The sequence below is a fragment of the Salvia hispanica genome, chromosome 2 (assembly GCF_023119035.1).
Source record: "Salvia hispanica cultivar TCC Black 2014 chromosome 2, UniMelb_Shisp_WGS_1.0, whole genome shotgun sequence".
Lineage (NCBI taxonomy): Eukaryota > Viridiplantae > Streptophyta > Magnoliopsida > Lamiales > Lamiaceae > Salvia > Salvia hispanica.
This window is the reverse complement of record NC_062966.1, coordinates 23635630-23648836: the sequence shown is the minus strand read 5'-3', so window position 1 is coordinate 23648836 and position 13207 is coordinate 23635630. Positions and strand designations below refer to the sequence as shown.

General features: G+C 38.0%; 1 protein-coding gene across 2 annotated transcripts; it reads right to left on the bottom strand.

Moving 5' to 3' along the window:
• Window positions 1-10180: 10180 nt before the first annotated feature.
• On the bottom strand, window positions 10181-11690 carry LOC125204969 (putative late blight resistance protein homolog R1B-12). 2 transcript variants are annotated; one of them, XM_048103746.1, is made up of 3 exons: window positions 11273-11690; window positions 10909-11180; window positions 10181-10676 (listed from the first exon to the last, which is right to left on the bottom strand). In XM_048103746.1, exons 1-3 carry the CDS (start codon window positions 11550-11552, stop codon window positions 10584-10586), a joined length of 645 nt encoding a protein of 214 aa, XP_047959703.1. In that variant the 5' UTR covers window positions 11553-11690; the 3' UTR covers window positions 10181-10583. The 2 variants fall into 2 exon arrangements, with proteins under 2 accessions (XP_047959703.1, XP_047959702.1); XM_048103745.1 differs by having other exon boundaries at window positions 10181-11180.
• Window positions 11691-13207: the final 1517 nt, after the last annotated feature.

Sequence of the window (13207 nt, the reverse complement as noted above, 5' to 3'; positions counted from 1 at the left end):
ACAATTTCAAAATCATATAATTTCAACCAAATATGCACTAAAATTTTCGTCTTCCAAGTAATCAACATGTACGTCCTTCAAGTTAAATTTTCAGTTTGAATATGTAATGACAAGTCTCAACATTAAGCAACACGTGTTCACAATCATACCTCAATATGTGATACATCATGCCTCATTATTAAACAAAAGCAATCATACATTTGCATAGTGTCTCCCGTTTCATAACTTCACCACTTTTTTTTTTTCTTTTTTCTTTTTTTTTTTTCAAAAGCCATAGTATTTACTTCATATTTCACATAGGAGTTGCTTCGTAGCAGCCAAGTAATCACATTTCACATCTCACAATTTTCACAAGTTCTCATACAACATTCAACAAATCATTCAAGAAGCATCGCTTCGCATTCATAATATTTCTAGCATATAAAGCATGCTTTTCACAAGTTCTCATATTCAACAAATCATCATTCAGAAAGCGTCACTTCTCTTTCACAATATTTCCAAAAGCATCAAGTTTCAAGCACAAGTCACAAAATATCTAGTACCTCTTTCTTTGCGGTTGAACGAGACGAGTTGCGGTGTTGAGCCTTCCATATTCAGTTCATTAACAAAAGATTACGAGTACAACCTAAATTTTGAAAAGACTCTTGGGTCTAGAGCGGAAAGAACTGAGGCTCTGATACCAACTGTATCAGCCCGCCCTCCTAGGGTACAATCAGATCTTTAGAATATTTGGTAAGATTCTAGTCTCCACAATTAAATAAATAAATATTATGGAGTAGGGAAGAAGAATTAACAAAAATAGACTAGGGTCTCAAGCATGGAAATTTCGAAATATATGGCTCTCCATTTGCTAAGATTTTGTTTTGGTATTTTTCCGGAGTAGAATAAAATATCACGGAGCAAAACAATTAAAATAACAATTTCTCCCCCATTGGCCTAGAAATAGGCGTGTATTTTGAGCCTAATCAAGGCATGGATTTTTTTTTCGAATATTAATTAAAATAAGGTATGATAAGGATCTCTTGAAGTATGGAAAGATTTGGTAGAATAATTAAATTCTAGGTATGGAAGGAAATCAAGTAAGGAGTCAAATAAAATAAAATAACTCCTTTCCTTCTACATGTGATTTTCGAAAATCACAAAATAATAGTGGCTAGTATTTTTGGAAATTTTCTCTAATAATCTCACTCACCCTTAAACAATTAATCCATCTCATAAATTAATTAATCACATATGCCACATCATACTAGTCAACCAATTTGACTTTTCAACTTCACACTCATTCAATAATTTCACTTATCAATTAATTCACATATTCCATGTCATCAACAATTAATTCTAGGGCTCTAAAATTAAGGTTCTAAATTCCGGGGTGTTACAATATAAATCCATATGACAATAAAATTAATTATTATCCAGATTTATCTAGGATTTATCTAGATATAATTAAATATATCTAAATCCATAAAATAAGGATAAAATCCAAGTATAATTAATTAATTTATCTTGTCTATCTAGGATTTATTCACATAGAATCAAATCTATATAAATGCATAAGATAAATAAAATTAATTATTACTGATAGAAATCCATGAGTTCCATCTTAAAACCAATTGGTAAATGGAGGAGGGCTCATGAGACTTATATACTAGTTTCAGTTTTCTCTGGACACCGATGTGGGATAGTCATATGTTATGTTTTTAGTTTCAATTTCAATTGCCAACACCCTCCCTCAAACCCTTCAAGGTGAACCTTGGAGGGGTTGGACTTTTTCTAATCGATTGGACAATCGGCCCAATTTTTTTTCGATCGATTGGACCACTTGGCCCAAATTTTTAAGTCCAGATATACTGCTGGATCAATCATTTTTTTTGGTTTCGGCCCAGATATACTGCTGGGTCAGTTAAATTTGACCCACAATCGGCGACCCGCTCTGATACCATGGTAAAAGGAGGAGATTTCTATTCATTTTCTTGTATGTTTTACACACTGATTTACATGTCTTTTAATAGGTAAAACTATAGCTAAACATGGTAAGGATTCTCCTCCAATTATTCTCCAAATCACACGGTAATACCATAATCACATGATTCTTTTCTTGATTGCTACTTCACTAATTGATTTCTTTCCAACACTCCCCCTCAAGTTAAGTAATAGGGTCACCCATTCTTAACTTGCTCAGTACTTCGCGGAAGCTTCTTGAATCTACAGCCTTAGTCAGAATATCGGCCAGCTGATCTTCGGACCTCACAAACGGGAGCTCTACTATTTTAGCTTCTATGTTGTCTTTGATGAAGTGTCTATCCACCTCGACGTGTTTTGTCCTATCGTGCTGAACAGGGTTTTCAGATATGCTAATCGCCGCTTTGTTATCACAGAACAACTTGCACGATTTTTGTGATTTTAGGCTTAGCTCTGTCATTAGCTTCTTCAGCCATAAAATCTCAGTCAAACCACTCTTGATTCCTCGAAACTCAGCTTCTGCACTAGATAAGGCAACAACCTTTTGTTTCTTGCTTCGCCCCGTAACAAGATTACCTCCTACAAAGGTGAAGTACCTTGTAGTTGATTTTCTGTCATTTGGATTTCCTGCCCAGTCAGGGTCTGTGAATCATGGATCTCCAAATGTCCATGATTCTCGAACATCACTCCATGTCCTGGCGTCCCCTTTAAGTACCTTACAATCCTAAGAGCTGCCTCCCAGTGAGCTGCTTGAGGTGCGTGCATGAACTGGCTGACCACTCCAACAACATATGCAACATCAGGTCTGGTATGGGACAAGTAGATTAATTTCCCAACCAGACGCTGGTATCTCGTGCGATGAGTAGACTCGGCTCCTTCGACTATTTTCAAACCGTGATTCTGTGCCATAGGAGTATCAGCTTGTTTGCAATCTAGCATTCTAGTTTCTGCCAATAGATCAAGTACATATTTCCTTTGGCTGATAAAGATTCCCTTCTTCGACCTTAGTACTTCAATTCCCAGAAAGTATTTGAGTAGGCCAAGGTCCTTCATTTGGAATTCTGCAAAGAGATTCTTCTTCAACTGTTTGATCTCATCATCATCATCCCCTGTGAGAATCATATCATCTACATAAATGATCAAGCATGTAATTTTCCCTTCTCTCCTTTTTAGGAACAATGTGTGATCGGAGTTGCTTTGCTTGTACCCATACTTCTTCATTACCTCAGTGAACCTCCCAAAACATGCCCTAGGAGATTGTTTTAGCCCATACAATGTCTTCTTGAGTTTTCACACCTTCCTCCTTTAAATTCGTCCGAGAAGCCAGGCGGTGGCTCCATGTAGATTGGTTTGGATAGCTCCCCATGTAAAAAATCATTTGTCACATCAAATTGGTGTAGTGGCCACTCTCTGTTTGCTTTGCTGCTATGGAAAATAGTACTCGAATAGTACTCATTCTTGCCACTGGGGAGAAAGTCTCAGAATAGTCGACTCCATATGTCTAAGTGTATCCCTTGGCTACCAATCTCGCCTTATACCGTTCAATTGATCCATCTGGCCTCCTTTTGATAGTAAAGACCCATCTACAACCTACAGTCTTGGCTCCATCTGGTTTTAAGCACACTTCTCATGTCTTGTTTTTTATCAGGGCCCGCATCTCTACTAACATTGCCTCCCTCCAGTGGGCAATTTTCATAGCTTCTTCTGCCGTTCGAGGCAGCTCTTCTTCTTCATAAAGAGCAGCTTCAAAGGCCCTGGCCATTTCAGTCAAGTTTGCTTTCGCCAGATTTGCCATAGGGTACCGACTCCTTGAACCGATTCTTTCCGGACTGTATCTTTTAGGAGGCACCCCACGGGTGATTCTATTTGGCATGATATACCGCCCAGTATCACCATCAATTGCTGCATTTTCCGCTTCTTCTGCACCAGGTTGGTTAGAGCTAATAACTGTATCATGTGAGCTAGATTCGGGAATTACCTCAGATATCACTGAAGGAGGATGTTCAGGCAATGGTGACCGAGGAGGCTCCACAGCGGACTTGATCTGCTCGGCGATGACACTAGCTTGCTCTGTTGGCTCCACTTCAGAGTTACCTAATTGTGGCGCAACCCAATGGAGGGGTCGAACACTCTCCCCCTGACTTGGAACACTCTCCCCCTGACCCCGAATGTGGTTGTGATAGAAATACTCACTTTCTAAGAAGTTACAGCTCATGGTTGTAATAATCTTCCTAGAAGACGGATGGTAACACCTATACCCTTTCTGATTTAACCCATATCCCATAAAGACGCATTTAATAACACATGCAGAGAATTTACTTCTTTCATGCTTGGGAACATGGACGTAAACAGAGCAACCAAAGATTTTCAGAGGAATAGTAAGGGGTTCAAGAATATTTGTTGAGGCTGAAAGGATTTGCAAAGGAGTTTTCATACCTAAGATTTTTGTAGGTAGACGATTTATTAAATAAACTGCAGTGGCTACCGCTTCTGGCCAAAGAAATTTTGGAACATTTGAGTCAAAAAACAAAGCCCGAGTCATTTCCAAAATCAGTCTATTTTTTCGTTCTGCTACTCCATTTTGTTCGGGAGTATAGGGGCAAGTCGTTTGATAAACCAATCCTTTACTTCGGAAAAAAATTGTCATCTCCTTATTAACAAATTCTCTACCATTATCAGACCTAAGAATTTTGATAGAGATTTGAAACTGGGTCTGAATCATAGTAAAAAAGACGGTAAATTTTTCGAAAACCTCATATTTATTTTTCAAAAAATATACCCATGTTAATCTAGTGCAATCAGCAACAAAAATAAAAAAATACTTTAAACCATGATCACCAGAAATGGGCGCTGGGCCCACACATCAGCATGTACTAAGGAAAAAATATCCTTAACTCGAGTATCACTAGATTTAAAGGATTGTCTATGGTTTTTGGCTAAAACACACGACTCACAAGTAATATTCTCAAACTTAGAAAACTTAGGAAACAAAATTTTTAAATAACCCGATGATGGATGCCCCATTCGACGGTGCCACAACCAAGCTTCTCTATCAGTAGATCCGTGAGCAAGCATTGCGGTGCCACCTTGTTGAGTAATCTCATCCACATAGTAAAGGCCTTGACGCTCAGTGCCACGCCCAATTATCCTCCTCGTCCTGATATCCTGTAATACACAAAAATTTGGGTGCATCAATAGAGTACAGTTTAGCTCTTTAGTAACATGGCTAATGGACATGAGTTTATGAGACAATTTTGGCACATAAAGGCAATTGGAGAGTTTTAAGGTGGGAGAAATCTCAATGGTCCCACTCCCACTAACAACAGTCAATTCCCCATCTGCAGTCTTGCAGTCTGTATCGAACTCTTTGTAGCCTCAGTAAATGCAGAAAAATCATTTTTATCATACGACATTGTATCTGTGGCTCCACAATCAAATATCCATCCACTTTCCTTTGTGTCAGTTTTACTCTGGGCCATACATGCTATTGAGATTTTTTCTAAGGGTGCAAAACGGTTTGGGCTTAAAAAAGATTTTGGAGGCAATATAGGGGTAGTTATTCGGATTTTATGAGGCTGGGGACCTATTTGCAAAATTCTAGGACTATTATGCATAGAATTAATAATGCAGGGACTAGCCTCATAATTTTTCACATAATGGAGTCTTTTTTCTAACACTTGCAAATTTGAAGGATCATGCAGCAACTTCACATTATTAAATTGGGGATTAGGGGAGCCAATCCCTAATCCACCGTTACCTCCGATCCCCCTCCGTTCGGCGAATGCAGCTTCTCCAATCCGCTGGTCCGACTCGCCGCCTCGCCTGCCGCCACCCTGCTGTTGAGTGGTGTCACCCGATCTCCCTCGGGTATTGGCAGCCTCTCGGTTGCCGGCCGTGTCATGGAATAAGCCACCACCTCCTTCTCCGATTCCAACGGCGAGTCGTGCTTTCGCCTTTTGCCCTTCATCCCACCATTCCGGGAACCCGACTATAAGGAAGCAATTTTCCTTGGTGTGTCTCGTTCGTTGACAGTTGGTACACCACAGTTTGGATTTGTCAGGTTTGAGCCGTCTGCCGACAATCGCGATCTTCATTAGTTTCTTCCAAAGTGGGTAATTTTTCCTGTTGAGTCTAACTACTAAAGTAACAGTTTTACTCATCTTTAACCTCGAATCGTGGAGGTTTGGTTTCTCTTCGTCGTCTGACATTCTGTGATGCAGGTTTGGTTGAAGCCTTTTGGCCGAGATTTTGGTATTTTCAGGCTAGGATGAATTCTTTTCTGAGCTGTTTTAGGATGGAATCCATGGATTTCTATCAATTACTATCCTAATTTATATAGGATTTATCTAGATAGAATTTAAACTATCTAAATCCATAAAATAAGGATAAAAATTCAACTAATCCATAATTTAATTAAAAAATTAAATTTTAGATAATCCAATTAAATTGATATATTCAAAACTAATTCTAAATCATATCTTGAAAATATCTCCAAAATTAGTTCGATTAGGGAACCCTAACTAATTTCGAAAAATTCTCCAAATTAGTTCCTAGAATTCGGGAAAACCCTAACTAACATTGGAAATTTCGACACAGTCAAATGAGTGCGGAAACTGCCGCTGACGGGCTCCCACTCAGTCTGCCGCCTGGGCTGCTTGGCAACCTGCCCAGCCCGATATTGCTGCATCTGTTGTGTCGTCGTCGGCGCTGTCTCGCCGGATTGCTGCTGCTGCGCAGCCACCGTTTTAGGGCTGCTGCTGCCATGATTGACCCAAACAGTCATTGCTGCTGTCACGATTCTAGGCCAAGCAGCGAACTCCACGTCGCGATTCACGTTGCTAATTCCATTCTCACGCACCACATGTAATTTGCACGATTTGATTCGTCAAAACAAAGCCAAACAAATACGTAAGTAATTACACTAAATAATTACACAAAGTAACCATTACATATACATAATCATAATGTCTGGTAATCATTACAAAGACATAATAATTACGTATTGGGGAGAAAAAATTCAATATTTTACAGCCAACAACTCTCGGCTTCGAAAGTCCAGACGTGAATTTCTCTCGCGGCGTTGATCTTTTCGACCGTTCTTCGTCATTCATTGTTCATTCAATCATAATAAAAGAACAAACACACTAACAAAGAATAACAAGCATTCAAGCAATTCACGTAACATGAAATTAATCCACGTAATCAGAGCCAAAAATTGACTCTGATACCAATTGTTGGGGATTGGTGCCCCTTGCACAGCGAAAGACATGCATACGCAAATAAATCAGATCTACAGATCTATTTGAACGATTATGGGATTAATTATCTACATGTTAAACAGATCAAATTGCATTCAAGAACACAAATAAATCATGTTTAAGGAATTAAAACCCTAATTCATAATTTCCTACGGTTTAGAATTACCGATCTGATTCTCCAAAGAATCGTCGATTGCTTGCGCCTTCTCCACGAGAGAACTGAAAAAAATCACGTTCAATCTGGAGAGAGGAACGATTAAAATGAATTAATTAATTTGTCTTCTCCCTAATCTCCTTTATATATAGAGTTATGATGGGTCAGATTAGGGATCGATGAAGGTTGGACTTGGGCCAAACCTGTTGAACTTTTACTAATTAAAACCCAATTTAATATAAGTTCAAACAGAATATTATTATCATCCACCATAGTATAATAATATTGACTGTCCGTTCAATCCCAAATTACGAGTAATTTGGGCTTACCTCTTTAATTTATTATTTCCCGTGTTTAAGATATAAATATCCATTAATTAATTAATATCTTTTTCCAAGAGTTGTCTAGTTCAAAATCTTTATTTATTATTGTGGAATAAATTCCAACCGGCCGGGTTTCTGAATAATAAAACCTTTTTCAAACACCTCTTGAGGATATTATCAAACTGGACTCACCCAGTTTATCAAACCTTCATTGCAATAACAATACTAGCACCTCTAGACATTTATCACCACTACCCAAAATATCAGGATTCTTGGATTGCAAAAAATCCGCACCGTTTGATAAATCAAATTAGTGCATAACCAATATCGTATGCTCAATGTGATATCAACAATGATTAAGAAATAACAATTACCGAGACCTCATCTTTCAGTAAATAGCAAGGTAAGGAAACATGCGGACTGACACTGCAACCTTTCACGATAGGTAGCCAAAGCCTATCTAGGTTGTGAAACTCTATTTCTCATCTACAAAGGACCGACTGTGTCACCTTCTGTGAACATCGTTCACGACCAGTCTACTATGCAGAAGAATTAGACTTATTTGCTTCTTATACATTTAAATATTTGAGAAACATCTTATAAATGCACAAGCAAACACCAATGCGATAAAATTACTTCTTCTCGACTTGGGTTAAAAGTGGATTGTAGAATTTATTGTATACAAGCAATTCTATCCGTGCAACATGCTAGAAATATGTTTTTCAGTATACCAATCCTAACAACAATATCCTAGCTGGGCATCTGCTGCAGAGCCTCCACAAGTGGTATGTTAATCTGCACTTTCCTGAAAATGTCCTAGAATCTTGCAAACTGTTCCTCCTTCTTCTTCTTTTGCACGATCTGAGGGAAAATGTATTTTGACTACTGCAGGCTTAGGTGGGGAAGAAACCTCAGCAGGAACTACCGGTGGTAGCTCAGGATCCTCCTTCTCTGTCTCTAATTCTACCTCTGGTTCAAATTCTACTTCCTTCTCTTTTTCAACTGTAGTCTCGGGCATAGAAGGGCCATCATAGCTTTTGCCACTCCTAAGGTGGATTGCCTTGCAATATTTGGGATTCACAGTTGGTTGCCATGGAAATTGGCCGGGAATATGCAATGTGCTCACAGATTGAGCTATCTGACTCATTTGATTGTCCATACTCTTCATGTGTGTACTCAAGTCTTGCACCTCTGCCTCTACCTTTTTCAGCCTCTTATCAGAGTCGGCCATTATATCCCCTGTTTGTTTCATAAATGTCATCAAGACATCGTTGATCTCAACCTTCTTTGGCTCCTTAATCTCGCCATTTGACACTTGGAACCCCGGAGGTGGCTGCAGGGCATTGTTGGGATTCCCATAGGACAAGTTGGGATGTTCCACATTGTTATTCTCCTCGTTATTCTCAATGTTGTTTTCAAAATTGTTGTTCTCCTCGTCCGCCATTAGAATTGGAGACCGCGGCTCGTACTGTATGAGAGATGGAAGTGGAGATGGACTGGGTGACGGAGTTCTCTGGATAGGAGAAGGTAGACGCCTATGACCGGATAAAAATACCCGAATCCTTTGGTTTAACCTTCCCTATGCGTTCCTCTTCTTGTTGAATGTTTCGATCTCAAGATCGATTGGCTCTAAAGGTGGACCTTTAGAACGCGTGTGCATACAACCCGCCCAAGGAAACACAAAGATTAGAGAACTCAAAAATAAAAATAAAAATAAATCAAATAAAATCTAGATTAGTAATCTCTATTATTATCACGATATTAAGCTATATTGACACAAAATTATCCCCGACAACGGCGCCAAAAACTTGACTCAACTTATTTTAACACAAATAATACCCGCAAGTGTACGGGGCTAGTGTAGCAATTAGCAAGCAAGAGTATCGTATCCCACAGAGACAAGATTGTATCAAATCAAGTACCATGAACAAAGTTCGATTACTATCTAGACAATTCAAGAGAAATGGTTTTGTTCTAATACTACTATAAGCATATAACAATGAAAAAGAAATTAAAAGTGACAAGAGAAAATAAACACAAGCGAAAAGATACCACAAAGAGGAGAGTAGAGTTTTGGATCCAACTACAATGGAATTGTATTGTGATTGATTCAACCACTTTGATTACCCATTTTATGTTTCTAGGATTACTAGGAATGTCGCTAGTCTAGGTTGAGTCCCCTCGCGAGTGTACTCACTCCTTTGATTAACCATTAATATTGAAGTCTCCTAATATGTTTAGATTAACTCCATAGAACAAAAGACCCAAGTGCACACTAAGGTTCCCCTCTCTCGAGTGTAGATTATCAAAGTGATGCTCGCTCTTTACTAGATTGGTATCTCTCGATTACAACTATAAAGGTAAACAAACTCAATTGGTAGCTAAGCAATTGAATTGAAAAGGCACAAGAATGAACAAAGAAATCACAAGAGCTAAGCAATCAAAAGAAGTCCTTGAATTAATCACAAATATCCATTGTAGTCTTCACCAAAACTCCACAATAAAATTAGCTACTCATGTTCTTCATGAAAACCAAAACAATGGATTCAATCAAATACATTAAAGAAAGCAAATAAATACTCCTGTGGAATGATTCTACGGATTAGAGACTCCAATCTCTCGATTTGTAGTCTTCAATCTTCAAATCTTTCTTCAAGGTGTTCTTGGGGAAGTGTGGAATCTGTTGGAGGCGATGGAATGTTGCATTATAAAACCTAGATTCCCTTTTTCTTCTCTTCTTCGAAAATCGTGTAAACAGCGAAAAACGCTCACTGATTAGACGGACCCGGCTGGGTGGATTAATGAACTGAAAACACCCGGTCGGGTGACACTTTTAGGCCCCTCGCTGGACTGCGAATTAGTACCCGGCCGGGTATAGTTTTGTCTCTATAAATCCACCCGGCCGGGTGATATTTTCTGTCTCCTTGCTGCCCTCTTAGCTTCCCCAATCGATTTTTCACCTTCTTTATCCGTTTTTGCCTAAAACACTCAACAAACAATAAAACCCCAAATGATAGAATAAATGACTAGGATTAGATAATCAGAGTGAAAACTCGGCATTTAGTACTTCAACAAGCCAATTAAACCGATGAAAACATGAGTTTGTCACTACTTGAGCAAGAACTTGTCTAAGAATTTCTTTTGCATCATACTCTTGGGAAATTGTAGACCATGCACAAACACCAAAAGATTCCGTGACAAGTGGACTTACATAGATATTCCGAGCAAGAGTGGTCTTGCCTATCCCACCCATTCTAACGATCGGGAGAATTTGGCGAGCGGATCCTCCTCCGGTGATCTTGTCCAGCATCTGAGCCAAGACATCATCAAAACCAATCATGGTGACATTCTTAGCAGTGGAAGTAGATCTAGACGAGCCTGCAGGAGTAACAGATTTCATGATGTGAGGCTGATCTTGGACTACCATGTTCTCATCAATCTCAATCTTGATCAAATTCATGCTTTCTATCACCTTCTGTAGACCTGTTGAATACAAATGACTTTATTAGAAAATTGTGGCAACTTGAAAACCAAAACAATGATTTATGTATAAGGCTTCAGGCAATCAACAAGACCTTGATAGAATTCAGGTGAGCTTATGTGTTGTACATCAATTTCTGACTGAGCATGAATTTGATCGACAATATAGGACTCGATCACATCTTCAGCAGCGTAAGCTGCTTCAGCAATGCGACTCTCCCAGATATCTTCCTCTTCGGTGTAACCAACATGGGGAGAATAGCTTTCAAGAAAATGTTGCAGGGATGTAACTGCTTGAGTGAGAGATTCAACCTGTTTCTGGTGGATGGAAATTGGTGGGTTTGGATGTGTTTGAATTTGATCTATAATATGCATTACAGAACAGAAACAAGAGCTCCATATGCAGCCAATTCAGATCCTTTTTTTTCTTGTTTTGAGAGAACTGGAATGGGTTTTGAAAGACTAGGTGAAGAAGACTTTGAGTATATGTGTGGTTCCAATTTGTAGCAAGCTGTTCACAACACCAATTTGAAATAGATGAGCACCAAACATATTATAAATAGGAAATTATATTAATTCATAAGGATAAAGTTGAGAATATTCGTTGTTTTTCTGGCCGATTTTTAAAAAGATTGGAATGGAATATGTCAGATTTTGATCAAAATTCCAACCATGGCATAAGCTCAAAGCCCAAAGGTATATTTTGGCATATTGAGGGCCCAATAAAGGCCCAAACAGGTCACCTTAACTTTATCATTTGGACTTTTTACTAAATAAATAAATATAGCATTTAACAAGTACTACTATTTAATTAAGAAAATCAATTTTAATCCCCTCAAAAAATAAAAACCAATCTGTATTATCAAATTTGACTTATTAATAAATCAGTTATATATGATTTTAAGTGTTGTTGTGTTCTCTGAATGACTTTGGACTTAGTTTGACGACTGAAGATTGAAGCAATTCACATTTACTAAAACTAAGACCATTTTTGTGCCATAGAACTAATTTAACTAACTTATTTTCATCAATAGTATTCAAGTTTTTTTTTTTTTTTTTTTATATTGGAAAAATGTATTATTGCGTATTAGTATATCCTAATTTTTTGTACTCCCTTCATCCCTTAATAATTGTCCATTTTGGTTCCGGCACAAATAATGCAAATAAAAGTAGGTTGAAAAAGTTAATAGAATATGAGTCACACTTTTATACTCCCTCTGTCCTATGTTATCCTTACACTATTTATAGTTTAAGTTAGAATTAAATCAATTAATGCATTTAATTAATATGTTAGTAGTTTAAGTTAATAGCTCATTTATTAAGTGATGTCTCATTACACTTAAAATTCTAATTTAATTACATTAAAAAATTAATCCCAAATTTACGGCTTAAAATAAAAAGTGCGAGTAACATGGGACAAAGGGAGTATAATTTGATAATAAAATGTGAGTGAAACGAGTGAGTATAATGTGAAGCAAACATAGAATGTTAGTGGAATGATATTGGAAAACTGTAGTTTGACTATACTTACACAGTTACATAATTAGATGTGTTGGCTGAAGATTGATGGCTGCAGCCGTCAAATAGTCAACTATACAATTTTCGGCGTTTATCAATTTCCATTATCATAATTTTAATTTACTCGAACATTGACATTGTGAGTTGTGATGAGAAGGGAGTTAGATGATGGTGCAGGATCAAGGTGGAGAATTGTGAGTTGTGCTCCGTCGAGATCAAGCTAAGGAGAAAGAGCAAGAGAGCCGTTGAACTCAGGGGAAGGATCAAGAAGTGAGGAGCTGGAAATAGCCGTTGGGAAGAGGCGGTTATAACTGACTTTTGCTTCAAGGAGTTAGTATTTTCTTCATTCTTGTATCCACACTTCACACGCACCTATATATGCTTGTACTTCAATTTGTAGAGCATAGAACACATACACATCATCACACACCAAAATCTGATAGTTGAGCCCTACTTGTGATTAGCCATGGGCGTTTCAGTTTAGAGAGTGTGAGACACGATCAATAAACTCT

Excerpts from the sequence above, each read along its gene's own strand:
- LOC125204969 (XM_048103745.1), bottom strand. The coding sequence starts at position 11,552 with ATGCATATTATAGATCAAATTCAAACACATCCAAACCCACCAATTTCC. Across the intron at positions 11,181-11,272 it reads CTCACCTGAATTCTATCAAG|GTCTACAGAAGGTGATAGAA; the intron begins GTCTTGTTGATT and ends TGTATTCAACAG.